Source organism: Odontesthes bonariensis, chromosome 4 (genome assembly GCF_027942865.1).
Source record: "Odontesthes bonariensis isolate fOdoBon6 chromosome 4, fOdoBon6.hap1, whole genome shotgun sequence".
Taxonomy (NCBI): domain Eukaryota; kingdom Metazoa; phylum Chordata; class Actinopteri; order Atheriniformes; family Atherinopsidae; genus Odontesthes; species Odontesthes bonariensis.
In genome coordinates, this window is record NC_134509.1 from 3,825,026 (window position 1) to 3,842,858 (window position 17,833).

General features: G+C 40.3%; 1 protein-coding gene across 1 annotated transcript in view; it reads right to left on the bottom strand.

Annotated features, from left to right (window-relative positions):
- The window catches only part of LOC142378248 (uncharacterized), a 61,675-nt gene that overhangs the window by 37,734 nt on the left and 6,108 nt on the right, over positions 1 to 17,833 (bottom strand). Inside the window, exons 2-6 of the mRNA XM_075462536.1 lie at positions 6,449 to 6,616; positions 6,270 to 6,361; positions 6,069 to 6,190; positions 5,300 to 5,462; positions 1,925 to 2,047 (exon numbers count right to left, since the gene is read on the bottom strand). Of these exons, the coding sequence (XP_075318651.1) occupies positions 1,925 to 2,047; positions 5,300 to 5,462; positions 6,069 to 6,190; positions 6,270 to 6,361; positions 6,449 to 6,616 (668 nt within the window). The remainder of the gene's footprint in view (positions 1 to 1,924; positions 2,048 to 5,299; positions 5,463 to 6,068; positions 6,191 to 6,269; positions 6,362 to 6,448; positions 6,617 to 17,833) is intronic.

Below are 17,833 nucleotides of genomic sequence, written 5' to 3' on the forward strand. Positions count from 1 at the left end.
TCGGGTTAAAACAGTCGGGTTAAAACAGTCGGGTTAAAACAGTCGGGATAAAACAGTCGGGATAAAACAGTCGGGTTAAAACAGTCGGGATAAAACAGTCGGGATAAAACAGTCGGGTTAAAACAGTCGGGTTAAAACAGTCGGGATAAAACAGTCGGGTTAAAACAGTCGGGTTAAAACAGTCGGGATAAAACAGTCGGATAAAACAGTCGGGTTAAAACAGTCGGGATAAAACAGTCGGGTTAAAACAGTCGGGATAAAACAGTCGGGTTAAAACAGTCGGGATAAAACAGTCGGGATAAAACAGTCGGGTTAAAACAGTCGGGTTAAAACAGTCGGGTTAAAACAGTCGTGTTAAAACAGTCGGGTTAAAACAGTCGGGTTAAAACAGTCGGGATAAAACAGTCGGGTTAGAACAGTCGAGTTAAAACAGTCGGGTTAAAACAGTCGGGTTAAAACAGTCGGGATAAAACAGTCGGGTTAGAACAGTCGGGATAAAACAGTCGGGTTAAAACAGTCGTGTTAAAACAGTCGGGTTAAAACAGTCGGGATAAAACAGTCGGGATAAAACAGTCGGGTTAAAACAGTCGGGATAAAACAGTCGGGATAAAACAGTCGTGTTAAAACAGTCGGGATAAAACAGTCGGGTTAAAACAGTCGTGTTAAAACAGTCGGGATAAAACAGTCGGGATAAAACAGTCGGGATAAAACAGTCGGGTTAAAACAGTCGGGATAAAACAGTCGGGTTAAAACAGTCGGGATAAAACAGTCGGGATAAAACAGTCGGGTTAAAACAGTCGGGATAAAACAGTCGGGATAAAACAGTCGGGATAAAACAGTCGGGTTAAAACAGTCGGGATAAAACAGTCGGGTTAAAACAGTCGGGATAAAACAGTCGGGATAAAACAGTCGGGTTAAAACAGTCGGGATAAAACAGTCGGGATAAAACAGTCTGGTTAAAACAGTCGGGATAAAACAGTCGCGTTAAAACAGTCGGGATAAAACAGTCGGGTTAAAACAGTCGGGATAAAACAGTCGGGTTAAAACAGTCGTGATAAAACAGTCGGGATAAAACAGTCTGGTTAAAACAGTCGGGTTAAAACAGTCGGGATAAATAAGTCAGGATAAAACAGTCGGGTTATAGAGTCCAGAATGAATTTAATCAAGCCAGTACCTTTCCGGAAATGTTGCTGCTGCAGCTGCCGCTTAAGACCGTGGTGAAGTTGGTTTGATATTGGATATTCGACAGATATTCACAATAAGGAAATAAGGTGTCTTTTTTTTCAAACCAATATCAAACCAACTTCACCACGGTCTTAAGCGGCAGCTGCAGCAGCAACATTTCCGGAGAGGTACTGGCTTGATTAAATTCATTCTGGACTCTATATCCGACCACATGAAGACCTCGGGACACTTCGGTTTGGCTTTAGGGACCCTCTACTCACTACCACGTAAGTGTTATGTTGTTTTGGAGCTGTAGAAGAGGTATAAAAATAGCGTTTTGTAGCGGCGATACTCGATGCCCTCATCACTTCCAGGCTAACGACTTTTGGCTAAAAACGGTCAAATCGAAATTCTCAAAACACATCCGAATGACATGATTTTGATGTCAACTCAACGTATGTACTCCCAACATCCCGTAAATTGATCTAAAGTGCATTTTACTCCGGATTATCCCTTTAAAACAGTCGGGTTAAAAGGCAGTAATGAATGATGCATAGGGGATTCCAGAATATACATATGTGGCCTGCACAACTCAACCATTTATCTGTTTTTCATATCCGGTGACTGAATTAATCATAAATACATGTAAAAGGCTCCTTCACAATTTGTGAAATTAGTGGGCTGAGTAGAGTGAAAGGCTTTATTCAAACTACACCGTTCATAATGTTTAATCTATTAGTTGTTAAAAATGATAACTCACCTCCTCGGCCTCTGTCAATATGTTGTCATAAGGTAAAGTGGCGTGACAGTCTGGTATGTAGTCCTGACAGTACGTCTCTGCTGCTCTGGGATCATCGATAAGCAGCAGCTGCTGGATTTCTCCCTTTTTCAAAACAACACACACAAACAAAACCCTGAAAGTTAAAGGCTCCACAAAAGTAGTCAGGAATGCACATAAAGCATTAGGTCACATCAAAGGTGTCATCACTAGTCATAACTGTACGAGATGGCATTAATCTGAGAAATGACACGGCACTTCCATGTGTTTCGCATGTTTTTATCTTTGAACGTGTTCATTTAGTCAGATCAAAGTGACTCAACATGCTGCTTTTATTGTCGCTCTGCAGTTAATCGTCTCCAGAGTTTTACTCTCAAGCGGCGCCAGCACATTACATCCACAGACAGTCAGAAACTCTCACCCCTCCTCTCTCTGTGTCAGACGTGCGCACACATATTAGGAAGTCCAAGCCAAATACAGCGAGGAGCTGTTCAGTTAAACAGATGGCCCACCTGACATAACAAAGGTCACAGTCCGTCAAAATGACCGCATACCTTTTGTGTTCTGTCAGCAATGAATATGGAAATATCCGAGGTTACTTAGATGCGCTTACAGGGGTCATGCACGAAAGGTTCGGGGTAAATAAGGGTTGCTGCACTGAATCCTCACAACCACTTCAGAGTGGTGCAGAGAGATAGGCCTTTATTTGTCTTAATACGTCTGATAGATACATTTTAAAAAGCTCCAACAACCAGAGATGATTCTAAGTCTCAATTAAGGAACTTATAGTGGTGGAAAAATGTATTTTCTGTTCAATTCTTTATTAACATTATTATTATTTTTTTATCAATGAAGACCTTAATACCCCAATGGAATATTCAGACAGGTATCAGGTGTGGATTAAAAAAACAAATTTTACATTTCTGTTCATGGCTAAAGTATGGGAATTAGGATTAGAATCACATGTTAAAAGACAATGGAATTATAGCCAGATGTGAATGGATACCTTGTTTTATTTAAAGAGCAGGAATCTAACAAAGTCTGATCTGGGACACTGTGTTATGGCATGAAAAGCAGACATTTTAGAGGACTTAAAAAGGTTTTTAAAGTTTCTCCAACCATAGAGGCTGGTTTGATAAAGCATTTTTTTAACTCTCACATTACAAATCTGACCACTTTGTGCTTAGTTCCCAGTCTAACTAAATCCTGCCAACTTAAATCATTAAACAAATCATTAAAATAGAGTTTTGACTCTATCAATCAATGGACAAATTGATTGAAATGGGAGAAATTCAAGAAGACTTTTATTGTCCCGTGGAGATGTCATCCAACTAAGATCACTCCAAGAGAGAGAGCTGTAATAGTCAAGGCCAACAAATCTTGCTTGCTTGACTCTTGCAAAGTAAAAAAAAAAGGGCAACTTCTGTACCACTAACCCCTTCTCACATTGGTTAATATCAATATTCATGAATCCATCACCAGGAGAAAGCTGCAGAGTTGTGTGCATGGCTGCGCTGCAAAGATAAACCAACTGCTCTCCAAAAAACACAGAGCTGCAAGGAAAAGCTGGGGGGCGGCTTCTTGTGGGGTTTAGCAGATCGATGAGACCAAAAAAAAAGGAGAAGGAAAAAATAAAACACTGCATTCCAGCATAAAAAACGTATTCTACTGGTATCTAGATTCCACGGCAAATTGGACCAGGATTGCTTGTCGTCATTTAATGCTAATTCTAAATGAAAATACCAAGACATCCGTCCATGAACTGATTCTAAAGAGAAACTTGGTAGCTCACAAGGGAACGAGTCAACGAGGCTCCCTGGTTCGAGTTCAAGTCCTGACATCAATTCAATACGAAGGTTTTGGACGGACTTGAAGCTGAAATTCTTCCCAGCTCATGAACAGAACTGATCAGCTGAAGGCCACATCAGACACTGGTTCACAAACTTACTCACAGATATGTAATCACTAAAAACTTTATCTGTATGGATTCCTAGCAGAGATGGGGACTCAAGTCACTGTGACTTGGACTCGAGTCGCTGTTTTGATGAATTGAAAGACTTGAGACTCGACTCGGACTTGGAAGTTAAAGACTCGGCACTTGACTTGAGACACGATGACTTGAATGACTTGAGAGTTATTCAGTTCATGTTTTCAGTTTGAATATAAAATTAATAAAAATAATAATATAGATTACCCGGTAGGAGCGCAGGCTGAGAATGGCGACATGATTGGATCGTTACCCCGTCAATCAGTCATGCCCTCTCTACATACCTTACGTGTTTATTGGAGAGAATAAACTCATATCAGATATGCATCAACATGTCAGCGGGACCGAGAGTCGTTGTCTTCGGCTTTCATAATTACCATTTTGACAGCAAAAGACGAACAGCACAGTGCAAGACATGCGGCATCAACATCTCTTTGTTCGTTATTTAAAGATCCATTCTGACCAGTAAGTGCTCGTCAAATTAGCTAATATTATCCTATTAACCTAGTCGGTAGTTAGCTAACGTTAGCTTGATATGATCAAATCAAATCAAATCAAATTTATTTATATAGCACATTTCATGTACAAACAGTTCAAAGTGCTTTACATAAAATAAAAGCATTGCAGCAGGGAGTGCAAGAAGCATTGAAAATACATAAAAGAATATAAAGAGAAACAAATAAAATCATTTAAATGAATTTAAAAACAGGCAACAGTCCAGATAAGTTAAAAGATATTTCATGCAAAGACACATGAGAACAGAAATGTTTTTAACCTGGATTTAAAAATGTCTCCATTTGGTGAAAGTTTAATCTCCACTGGCAGTTTGTTCCACTTGTTTGCAGCATAACAGCTAAATGCTGCTTCTCCGATACGGGGTGGACAGGTTGGACACATTGGCCAATGATGTTTACTGACAGTTACTTATATCTTGCGTTTTCACTTTATTAAGATCAGATTCTGCAGGTAAAATTGCAATAATAAGGTGACTTGACTTTGACTTGACTTGCCCAAGAAGAAATTACTTGGGACTTACTTGGGACTTGAAAGCTAAGACTTGAGACTTACTTGAGACTTGCACATGTGTGACTTGGTCCCATCTCTAGTTCCTAGACTTGCGTAGAAAATCTGAAGGCATTTTAGGTCATATGAAAAAATGGCCACAAACTCCTAAGCGCCATTGAAAGTAATGAACTTCATTCTTTCTTCATGATTTGTGATTTTGCCAAATCCAAATCAGTTTATATCCGACAAAGTTGTATTTGACATTTGACAGGCTAAAGATGTTACTGGCAAATGTGTTTCAACTCCCCTCCACCGTCCAAGTTATACACCACATGACATTGTGGGACCCGCAGAAATAGGCCTACCTCAAACACATCCTCATCGAGCAGGCGTGTCCCAAACACAGTGACGCCGTCAGTGCTGACGCGGGGATCGTGACCTCTGAGCAGGTCCAGCGTGTCCACCTTCTCACAGTCCAAGTAGAGAGTCACTGTCTGGCCCTCCACGCTGTAGGCCACTCTGTGCCACCTGGCAACCAGAAAAACATCGAGAAAATCTATATTTTACAACTCCTTTCACATGTTTGTGTCCTCTGTTTTCATGATAAGATTAACAGTGGGGTTTTTTCTGTGTTTTTTTGCTAAGAATATTCTTTAGAATCTTCTTTCCCTGCAAAGGAATAAACAAACTGTATTCTTCTGTCCAGGGACTACAGATAAAACATTTTTCTAATCTGGCACATTTGGGCCAATTCTTTTAATGTGCTTTATCCCTGTTAAACATAGAAAATAAAACAAACTATGTATATAGATTCAAGATTCAAGATAGTTTTATTTGTCACATACATAATCATACACAGTACAATGTGCAGTGAAATTCTTCCATGTCCTGCTACCAATACAAAGATAATTCAAATTAAATATGAAATATGAATAAAAATTCATACAAAATATAAAATAAGAATAAAAGAAAATGTATAAGGTATCTGAAATATACAGTATTAACAGTATTAACAGTATTAACGGATAGAAGTGGAGTCCAGTTTAACGCTCACTGTTCAGCAGACGGATGGCCTAGGGAAAGAAACTTTTTATATAAATAAATATAGGCCCCTGTGTATGTGTAGTTACCCACTTGCCATCAGCCAGGTTGATCTTTCTAAAGGTGGGATAAAGTTCTGGAGTTGGTTGACCCTCATGGTCCTCATACAGGAATACAGGAGAGCGGGCGATCTCTAAACCCAGCTGCTGAGTGCCCTGATGAGTGCAGAAACACAGATCAGAAACAGGTCATGTGTCCAAACACACACATGGGTTTCAACAGACTGTTGCTTACCTGTGTGTCATACATGGAGAGGAGAAAAACCTGTGACCCTTTTACAGCTTTAACTGTCGTCACCAGTGAGAAATTCACAGGAAACGGCGAATCTGGAGGAAACGCGCACATGCAGAATAAGGTAAATATGGTCTGACACTCGGTGTTTGCATTAGACAAAGAGTTACATTAAAACCTACCCGGGAAAAGTTGCTTGGTGGGCGCGCTCAGTTGAATCTTCTTGTTGATTTTAAAGGAGAGGTCCGTCTCCTCGCGTCCAGTCCTGCTGGTACACAGTCCGGCCTCCAGTGACACGCCCTCCATGTCCTCTGATAGCTCCAGGACTTTCAGGACATCAATGGGATTAGCTGCAAAGACAACAGAACACTGTGACTGACGGGATCAGTGGGTTTCATTAGGATATGACTTTTAATACGTTCACTCTGGTGTTAACCTCGTCAGAATCAGTATCTACGCCAAACAGCCATAACATTAATACAGCATTTTTTTATTTTGTGTAAGTCTCCTTTGCTCTGCTTAAGCAGCTCTGATCCTTTGGGGCACAAACTAAACACTTTTGGAGGCGTTTGATAGTGTCCGAGATCAGGACAGTTTTGTATCATTTGGGTCCTTTGGTTGTGGGATGGGAACTCAAATGGAATAGGCATCTGCATGTCCCAGATGCTACCTGGGATAATGATCTGAGGCTTTGGAGGCTGAGGTTACTGCTGGTAAGGCAAGGCAGGTTTATTTGTGCAGCACAATTCAACAACAAGGCGATTCAAAGTGCCTTACAGAGACATTAAAACAGTAGAAATAAAAAGCATGATTTAAATTTTAAACAAAAAAGAAAGAAATAAGAACAATAGACAAAATCTGATAAAATGAGTAGTTAAAATGTGATTAAGTTTTGAGCTTTATTCAAAAGCAGCTGAAAATAGGTGTGTCTTCAACCTGGACTTAAACACACTGAGTGTTTCAGCTGATCTGAGGCTTTCTGGGAGTTTGTTCCAGACATGTGGAGCATAGAAGCTGAATGCAGCTTCTCCACATCTGGTTCTGACTCTGGGAACTGATAGAGACCGGATCCAGATGACCTGAGGGGTCTGGAAGGTTCATACTGGGTCAGGAGGTCCCATTGCCATGAGGGTTTGCTTGGTCTCCATCAAGATTTAGACATGTGGTTCTTGATTTAAGATAAACAAAAGAAACTTGTGCTAAAGAAAAAAAAATGGACCAGGCTCAGTGAATAATTCCCTATAATCCCTATAATATAGATCAGTGAGCAGTGCTGACCAACATGTCATTGGGGTCATCAGGTGGGAACCTCCTTTCATCAGTGTTTCGTCTAGTTGGGCCCACGACACCTCCAGGAGGCTAGACAATGGCTGTGTTCGAAACCGCATACGGGTATTTTATTTTGTGAAAATAACCAGAAGTGCGTTGCTCACTGCGGCTAGCTTTCGTAACGCCAAATTCGTGGGAACAAAATTGTAAACAGCCGGTATTTTGTCAGGTTTTCAACGCGTAGGGGATCTAAACGACTACTTTCTCGCCTGAAAATATTTCAAATGTTGCTAAAGTTTACAGAGTTTAGAGCTTAAGAGAAATCAGCTTCAGGCCGGCTGATTTCAGCTCGGGCTGGAGCGAAATGCATTGTGGGTAAACGCTCTGCATATTGTCTGATCGAGTATGTAGTATGTAGTATGTAGTATGCAGTATGTAGTATGCAGTATGCAGTATGCAGTATGTAGTATGCAGTATGCAGTATGCAGTATGTAGTATGTAGTATGCAGTATGTAGTATGCAGTATGCAGTATGTAGTATGTAGTATGTAGTATGTAGTATGCAGTATGCAGTATGTAGTATGTAGTATGTAGTATGCAGTATGCAGTATGCAGTATGTAGTGTGCAGTATGTAGTATGCAGTATGTAGTATGCAGTATGCAGTATGTAGTATGTAGTATGTAGTATGCAGTATGCAGTATGCAGTATGTAGTATGCAGTATGTAGTATGTAGTAGGCGGTATGTAGTATGTAGTATGCAGTATCTAGTATGCAGTATGTAGTATGTAGTATGCAGTATGTAGTATGTAGTATGCAGTATGTAGTATGTAGTAGGCGGTTTCGAACACAGCCAATGACCACTGGCGTCCCAGAGTCACCCCCCTAATGCCAGCCAACACTGCTCCTCACACCACAACAACCATCTTTTTTTTTTCCACAGCCACAAGCTAACCCAGCCTCTCACCAGCTGCACACCAGTCACAGCGGGGTGGGGATATAGAGGGTGCCACAGGTGGAGGCAGGACAAGACACACCAGCAGATTCAGCAGACAAACTCACCTAAACAGCCCTATCAACAATCACTAAAAATGCCAGCAAAAACCAAACAATTCAACTCACTCAAAGCCAACTCACCCAAAATGGCCGCCTGGTTTCAAAAGGCTCACATGGGCCCCACACTCCACTTAAATATCTTGAACTTCTTCTTTGATTCTTCCAAAAGTCTGTTTGTAAAAGTATCGAGCACATAAATGCCAAGAACCAAGGTTTGCCAGCAGCACAACACTGCACTGTAATGAGTCATGAAATTACCAATACTATCAACTTCAATCTTCAACCCAATCAGGAGATGCTGCTGTCCCCTTTGCCTCCTCCTCCCACTTTTCTGTTTCTAGAAGTCAGGTGAAGAGGCAGTTGGAGAGACTGAACCGGAACAAGGCTGCAGGTCCAGATGGTGTCAGCCCCCGAGTCCTGAAGGCCTGTGCAGAGCAGCTCTGTGGGATTCTGCAACACCCTTTCAACCTTAGCTTGACCCAAGAGAAGGTACTGTTGTAGAAGACATCCTGTCTGGTTCCGGTACCAAAGAAAACTCACCCTTCAGACATCAATGACTACAGACCTGTTGCCCTGACATCCCACATCATGAAGGTCCTGGAGAGACTCCTGTTGACCCACCTGTGTAAGCAAACCAGCACATATCAGGACCCCCTGCAGTTTGCTTATCGCCATGGAGTTGGAGTTGAAGACGCTATCATACACCTGCTTCAACAAACCCACTGTCATCTGGACAAAGCAGGCAGCACTGTGAGGATCATGTTCTTTGATTTCTCCAGTGCATTTAACACAATCCAGCCTGATCTGCTTAGTCTGAAACTCCAGAAGACTCAGGTGGAGGCCTCAACAATCACCTGGATTAATGACTACCTGACAAACAGACCACAGTTTGTCAGACTGAAGAATTGTGTGTCTAACCAGGTGATCAGCAGCACAGGAGCACCACAGGGGACTGTACTCTCACCATTTCTTTTCACTCTGTACACTTCAGACTTCCAGTACAAGTCAGACTCCTGTCATCTACAGAAATATTCAGATGACTCTGCAGTGGTCGGGTGTATCAGAGATGGACAAGAAGCTGAGTACAGAGAGCTGGTGGACCGCTTTGTGGCATGGTGTGGGAACAATCATCTCATCTTGAATGTTAACAAAACAAAGGAGATGATTGTAGATTTCAGGAGATACAAGGTCAGATCAAACCCTGTTTCCATCATGGGAGAAGAAGTGGAGGTGGTTGAGGAATATAAATACCTTGGTGTTCATGTGGACAACAGACTGGACTGGAGACACAACAGTGAAGCCATCTACAAGAAAGGACAGAGCAGACTGTACTTCTTGAGGAAGCTAAGGTCCTTCAAGGTTTGCAACAAGATGTTGCAGATCTTCTACAAGTCTGTTGTTGAGAGCGTCATTTCCTCTTGCGTCATCTGTTGGGGCAGCAGCATCAGAACCAGGGACCTAAAAAGACTCAACAACCTGATAAAGAAGGCTGGTTCTGTTCTGGGGACGACTGTGGAACCTCTGGAGACAATAATGCAAAGAAGGATTTTGCATAAAATCAAGAGAATTATGGACAACCCTGAACATCCTCTCCATGAGACTGTTATCGGAAAACAGAGTCTCTTCAGTCAAAGGCTTCTTCAGTTTGGATGCAAAACAGACCGCTACAGGAAATCTTTCCTGCCCACAGCCATCAGCATCTATAATAACTCTTTGATTTAATTGAGCTACATCAACATTTAATTTCCCTCTGGGATAAATAAAGTATTTTTGAATTTGAATTGAATTGAATTGAATTGAACTTCACCTGTCAGTAATTCAAATGTGCAACCAGTGTGATCTGCTATACTGGCAAATGGCACAAAAATGTGTAACAGTCAACCTTTAGCTGAGAGAAAGTCTGATTTTGGCACCTACATCTTCCTTTTCTGATGTTACAGCAACTGCTGGTGCCTCAGTCATTAAAAAAAAAGAGATGCACACACTGAGCTGATGTGTTTTACACTGTGAGATGCACAGATTCAGGCAGCAAGGGATTCCAGTGAGTGATACAGAAAAGGTAACACAGTTTAGGGAAACAGTTACAAGTTGGTTACACTTAGATTTGACAACTGCATTAGGTCATCTCCCAAAAACAGTAAGGCTAAATGTTAATTTCCCCATAGCTGAAACAGTCTATAAGCACCAGTAGTACTGATATCAATATTAAGTTTCAGTATTCAGTTACTTCTTTTCAAATTTGCTTTTATATTTCATATTTCTCTACTGATCTTTTTGGCCTCTTTTGACTCATTTCTGGAGTTTTCTCACCTTGCCTTATCTCCATAACAATGTCCAACCAAACTGTAACAATCCCATTAAGTTCATTAAAAACTAGCCTTTAAGTTAAAATACCCGACATGCATGCATGACATGTTCTTTTGAACGGGGTTTGAACACAACGGTCAGAGCTCTGCAGGGATGGACTAAGTTGAAAAAGATGGGACGTGAAAGAAGTCTGGGAGGGAAGACGGTGGAGAAATTAGCAACATATTGAAAGTGAGAAAGAAAGGGGATGAAGAGGGAACGTGGAAGAAATAATAGATGATAGAGGAGAGGAGGGCATGCCTCTACTGGTGTGGCTTCTTTTAACACGTTTTTCTGAGGCTTACGTAAACCCACCATCTGCCTTACACCTTTACACACACACACACACACACACACACACACACACACACACACACACACACACACACACAAATATGTAGATACATAATAGGTTGGCAAAATATAAGAGCCATAGCGGCAGATGTATATGTTTCCCTTCATGTTAACTTTATCCGTCTGTTTGTCCATCTGTTTGTTTGCCTGCTGGCATTCTGTCAGCTCGTAGCCTAATGCCGTCTGCCAGGAGTTTGGCACCATATATTCACTAAAGCTACGACTAAAGCTTTTAAAACCTGCCATCGATTTGTGTGTCTTAATGAGCCGACAAACGTCTGTGAAAAGTTCTGATTGGCATTTTGACTGTTTCCTCTGTGGTTTTTGCTCTGGTTGCAAAACTGCATCTCCACCGTTGGTGTGAAATGAAATAAAACAAGGAAAAATATTTTCAAAAAAAGCAAATGTTATCTTACTTTTCCACTGTGCTTTACATTTAGATGCACGTGATTCATATGAAATGTAAACTGCAGCTGAGGTTTAGTTCTTCAATGTATTTTACTTTGCTTGAAACTATTTTTTTTCTTTAATTATGAGTCAAATATTTCTTCATTTAGAATAGTAGCACAGACAAGCTAGCCATTCCCCGCTGCTTAATGCTAAGCTAAGCTGATAAACTTTAATGTTACATGAACAGCACAGACATGAGGGAGGCATTATCATTCTCTTCCAATCAAAATCCTCTCCTCTTCTCCTTATTTTACTTCTAAGAAAAGATCCAAAAGCAAAAGCCTTCTCCCACAAAAACATTTTTCACGAAGCACTGATAAACCATGTAAATGGTTCTGCCCAGTTTCTTTCCCCAGAGACCCTATTCATTCACAGGTTAGCAATAAAATTAAAAGGGGTTTTATGTTTCTGTTTAAATGTTAGTATGACCAGCTGTTAACATTCTTTTGTACAGCTATAACTTGGCTTCAGGGTAGATCTTGATATGTACACATGCGAGAGCCACTGCTCCTGAAGCTAGTCAGCAGTGCGTATAAGAAGAGGGGTTTCAGTCATACATACCAATGAGTGGGCAGCAATGATAACTGAATGCACCAGAGAACAAGACAAGACAGGGAAACTTTGTTCTTTCATTATATGCACACCTAAAAGCTCCAGCTAATGGTTCCTTTTTGTTGCTGATACATGAGTAGGTACAAGTTTAAAACAACACCCACGTCACATGCACACACGTATGTGCACACTGTGCATATACTGTTGTTCTCCTCCCTGACAGTCGCTGCTGCTGCTGTTATCCCGAGGCTCTAAGCTGTGGTGCAAGGGGCACCGCGATCAACATGCACACACATGCAGAGTATGTTGTGAGCCTCAAGAGAAAGTGAGAACAACTATCTTTTGAACAGAAAAGACCCGAACAACGGAATTTTCCTGACTGTCCAAGTCAGTCACGTGACTTAAATGCAACTAAAAAATGTGTTTCACCTGCAGAGGACCAGTCTAAAGTCCCCCAAACCCACAAAGAAGCGAGGTTGGCTGTGGTGCAGGTTTCAGAGAACAGGATCTGAGGTCCTGGTCCATATGAAAAATACATAAACATAATGATTGACTTATGTTACTGACCATTTATCCAGCGCATGAAGAAGCACAAACTAAACATCAAAACTAGGGCTGGGTAACGATTAAAATGTTTAATCTAATTAATCACATGATTTCCCTGATTAATCGCGATTAATCGCATTTGTACGCAAAATCCAAAAATGAATCCAAAAGTAGTGTATAGCTTTTAGCATTTAGTTTTATTTTAAATGTGCTGCCATATGAATGAAAGTGCCATAACATTTGTTGTGCAAACACACTTTTAACATCAGCATCTTTCTGTAGTTTTTATGTAGAAGCCTCGCTCCACTGTCTGTTTCCTTGAATGACTTGCTGCTATCAGTTGTGTGTTTTGCCTTTAAGTGATATTTTAGACTGGAACTACTACGCTGAGAAGACAATTCAACTTGGCAGTGTTTACAGATGACTTTGGTTCTGTCGACTCCGCCGTCTGGAAGAACTTTAAAATGAAAATGGCAGAGTAAAAGTTCCGTACCCTTCTCCATGTTTGGTGGATCCGCCGATTACTTTCTTTTCCTGTTCCACAGCAGACAGCAGCAGACTTTTACTAAATAAAAGGTGAGAAGACAATTCAACTTGGCTGTAAATGCAGGAGGTTTTTTTAGATTTATTTTTTAAATACGCGCTTTTATGTTGAAACAAGTATAACAGGAAGTAGCGCCGGTTAGCCCTGTGAGCTACACACATAAAACCTGCGTTAATGCGCGATAAAATATTTATCAACGTTAAATAATTAACAAGTTAACGCGATAATAACGAGTTAACTTGCCCAGCCCTAATCAAAACTAGAAGTAATGAGGCAAAACAATTGAAAATGCTCCTACTTATTAACTGTAAGAAAGACAGAAGTGTGGCTGTCCAATTTGTCCTCTAAAATGTGATCCCGGAGTATTTACAAATGGAGAGACACCTTCTCACACTGTGTAGATCTTATTGGGCTCACTGCTATTTAAGAAGGAATTAAACTGAATATTTCTAAATGAATTAATTGGACAAATGTCATTGTTGAACTAAGTAGAACTGTTATTAAGTGCTAGGTAACAAAAGAGAGCTTGATCCTTTCCTTTGCCCGGGCTTCAGCTTTCCATCTTCTTCAAGTAGTGTTTGCAACAACAATCACATACCTCCACTTTGGCTCTTTGAGGAGCGATGTGGAGCCGTGATGCAAACACATTTGAAAGTCTTTGGGTTTTCTGGAAGCCAGATGCATGTCCGTGTTTGTGTGCATGTATGACCGATGACTGTGCCAGTACTTTAATTGTACGTGCGTATGCCTGTAAATGTGTGTTTGTGATTAGTTTGTCATTACCTCAACCTACTTTTTCTTTGCAGAAACAAGAATTGGACTTAAAGCCTTCCACATTGCATCACAACACAAACACAGACCAAACAGAAACCACACCAGGGCTCAAACCCCCCATTGAGAGTATTTGCCCTGGGAGTCCTTTTCCTTTTTTACTCTTTTTGCGGCCCACGACCCTTCTTGCTTGCGTTGAACATCCCTCTGAACTTCATATAAGTCTCCTCGAAGACAAAACCATGCAAATGATATAAAAAAAAAGAAAGAGATGAAATCCAGACAGGAGAAAAGAGCACAAGAGGAGAAGCAATATGGAGTGAAAGGGACCATATGCTTCCTTTCCTCCGAGTTCATCTGGCTCTGATCAAAGATACACACTGGATAGTCTCCCCTGCTGTCTGACACACACACACACACACACACACACACACACACACACACACACACACACACACACACACACACATAGATTTACCTAAATTCATCCTTAGCCTCAGCGTCAGAGAGAAGAAAGCCTACAGACAGACACACATGTGCTCTTCATCTCCTTCTAGGAATGTGTGCTGAAACCACAGCTCACCTGAAGCCTAAACGCCTCAGTTGCAATCTTCCCTCCTCTTTCTACAAATGAACAGCAAAGGGATTCTTTCACATACAGTACATCCCTTCCAGCAAAGCTTCTCTCAAGGACTATGTCAATATTTGTCCATCACAGAGTTCAAAGTCATTGCTAACAGCTTCGCCTCACTTTAGGTGGCCTGTGTGCGCTGTTATTGTTGGACGTTAGATCATATCGGGGCTTTGATTTTTGGAGAACAAAGAGTGAACTCATTCCCAGACTCAAAAATTTGTTTTGACATGTTAGAAACATTTTTTTTCGCATCAAAGCCTGACATGGATCTACAAAACAAGGATATAAACACAAAGATGTGTAAGTGAACTGTCCAGGGCAAGATTAGGGGCATTAACCAATAAAGCAACACTTAATGTGTTCTATTAAATCGGCTCCAAGCGGTAAAGATCTGCACCTTCTTACTTTACATTCGGATTAAGAGTGTCCTTCGCTTGCACAATTCTTTAACTACTTGGTTACTTTTTTCAAAATGAAATGTAAAAAAGAATATTTATGATCAAAACATTTAAATCATCTTTAATACTTTGCGTCGTTAGTATAATTTGTTAAAACAATGGAGAAACAAGCAGACCCCCCCATTCACATTACAGGGCAGTCCAAGTTATGACTACTTCAATTTATTAAATTATTACAACTTCTACTCAATCTTTAGCTGATTGATTGCTGATCAGTGACAGCCGCTGCTTTACAAGTTAAGAGAACACTCTGGTAAAGATCAATTTGAACTGTTCAGTGAACAATAAATGACTTCATTATCTTTGATAGCTCTATAATATAAGTGTGTATTCAGAAAACAAACTTTTTTTTCTCAGCATTTTGACCACCACACACGCAAACTGGAGTTTTTGGTGACTGGAAACAAATCTTTTGGTAAACTTCATCCAGGACGAAGATATTTAGATTTTCCATCTCTAATGTTGCTCTGTGGACAAGGTAGACTTTTCGGCTAACTCCATTACATTGTGCTATTTTATTTCCTTCATTTGATTTACTCAAAGCTCCTCGTTGATTACATGGAAATGACAGGTGTGGACAGGACTTTTTACATGTTTGCACAAGTATAAGCTACTGTTTTGCTCTTATTCCCCATCTATATCAAGGGCATCAGAAAGTACCACAAAGGTGCAGCAGACTCTTCTAATATGAAGCCATGCTGTTGCAATAGGTGCAGTATGCATTTCGCATTGTCTTAAAGAATTTTGCAAGGCCTTCCCTGAAAAAAAAAAAAAAATCGCCTGGATGGGAGCGTGTGTTCCTCTAAAACCTGTATACACCTTTCAGCATTGATGGTGCCTTTCCAGATGTTCAAGTTGCCAGTTCTATTGGCACTAATGCACCAACATACTGTCGGAGATGCAGGCTTTTGAACTGAGTGCTGATAACAAGGCGGGTGGTTAAAGCTTCTCTTTAGTCCATAATTTCCAAAAAGAATTTCAAATTTTGATTTGCATGACCACAGACCAGTTTTCCACTGTTCCTTGAGTCCATTTTATATGAGCTTTGGTCCAGAGAAGATGGCAGGATCATGTTCACATATGGCTTAGGGATTAGTGTTAGGGCAGTGTTTCATAGAGAGGGATGTACATTATTCGGAAATTACTCCACAAATTGAAGATGATTGCATATTGATGAACCTCTGCTCATCTTTACTTCTGAGAGACTCTGCCTCTCTTAGGTGTTCTTTTATACCAATCATGTTCGCGACCTATTGCCAGTTAACCTAATAAGTTGTAATATGCCCCTCCAGCTGTTTAACACTTACATTTACAACCTTTTTATTTCTCCAGAGTCCCAACTGTTGGAGCTATTTATTCCTTATCTTCATTACATCATTTATTCTTGGTCTACTTTATATTTTGGGGGTTATTTACAGAGTTTATTTGTAGGTTAATAATTGTTTGTTTTTTGTTTCTTTGTTTTAAGTTAGACAGGAAGAACTGTGGGTTCCTATAAATATAGGGACTGGTATAGCACCAGTATGGATTGGGGTGGGGCCTATGGTTTTATTAACAGAGCAGGAGAAGCAGCAGAGAACAACGGAAAGTTTGATCTGTATTATTTGCTTGCCAGCTGGATAAATAAACCGTCAAACGCAATCTTCAAGTTTTGGACATTGGACTTCTTTTGCCTGCGTACGAAACCCAACCCCCGTTCAGTTTGGTTTGGCAAACAATCGCCACTACACCCAACTTTTTTGGATGTGGTCTTGAATGTATGACTTTCAATGTTTTTTTAAAACAAAGGGGGGTTGAAATTCTATTGAAAAAGTTAAAAAGCTTTAGCTATAAAGCTAAACTCTCAGAGTGGTGCTTTGAGCTTGATACTGATATCACCATGATAAAATGCTCACTGAAAAGTTTATGAATAGCGTGTAAACTAGAATTCAAAATTACTCATAAAAATCAGTAAAAATCACAAATTACAAGCCTCTCTATAACTGTAATTTCTTCTTTTTTTTCCTTTGGATTAGCTGAGTTTCCTCAGTGGACGATATTACATGTGAAAATAGTAAAAAAAAAAAATGATGTCAAGTTAGTAATTATGACCAATTAGTTTAGCATGTTTGCCTGCTAACGTCTGTGAATTTGTGTCATATATTGTAAGATGGACATTCACATGTGTCAGTACATAAATGACTTTAACCTGCTTTCTATCTCATGGTCAAAAGAGAGCAAATCCTCTGGTTAAAATAAAAAAAAATGTTTGAATTTTTAAAAATCTATGACTTCAGTAGAAGTCTAGAAGACTAATTTTTGTAGAATGCTGCCCCATTTAAAGTAAAAATAAACTCCAAAAAGCAAGGTATAGGTTGGAGGTTGACAAGGTTAAGAATGGTAAGTTGCTTCCTTATTGGTGTGCAAAGTTCCTGCCGTTCTCATTCAGATCCACTGATAGAATGCAGTATCTGAAATGTAAAACTCATGGAAGCAACATCCAAACCACTGTATGCAGTCTAAGGACAGAACTCAGGTGAAGAACAGTTGAGGTTAGTGCAAATGTCTTTTTGTATTAGCAGGACACTGGGAAGTGTAAATGTAAACAGAT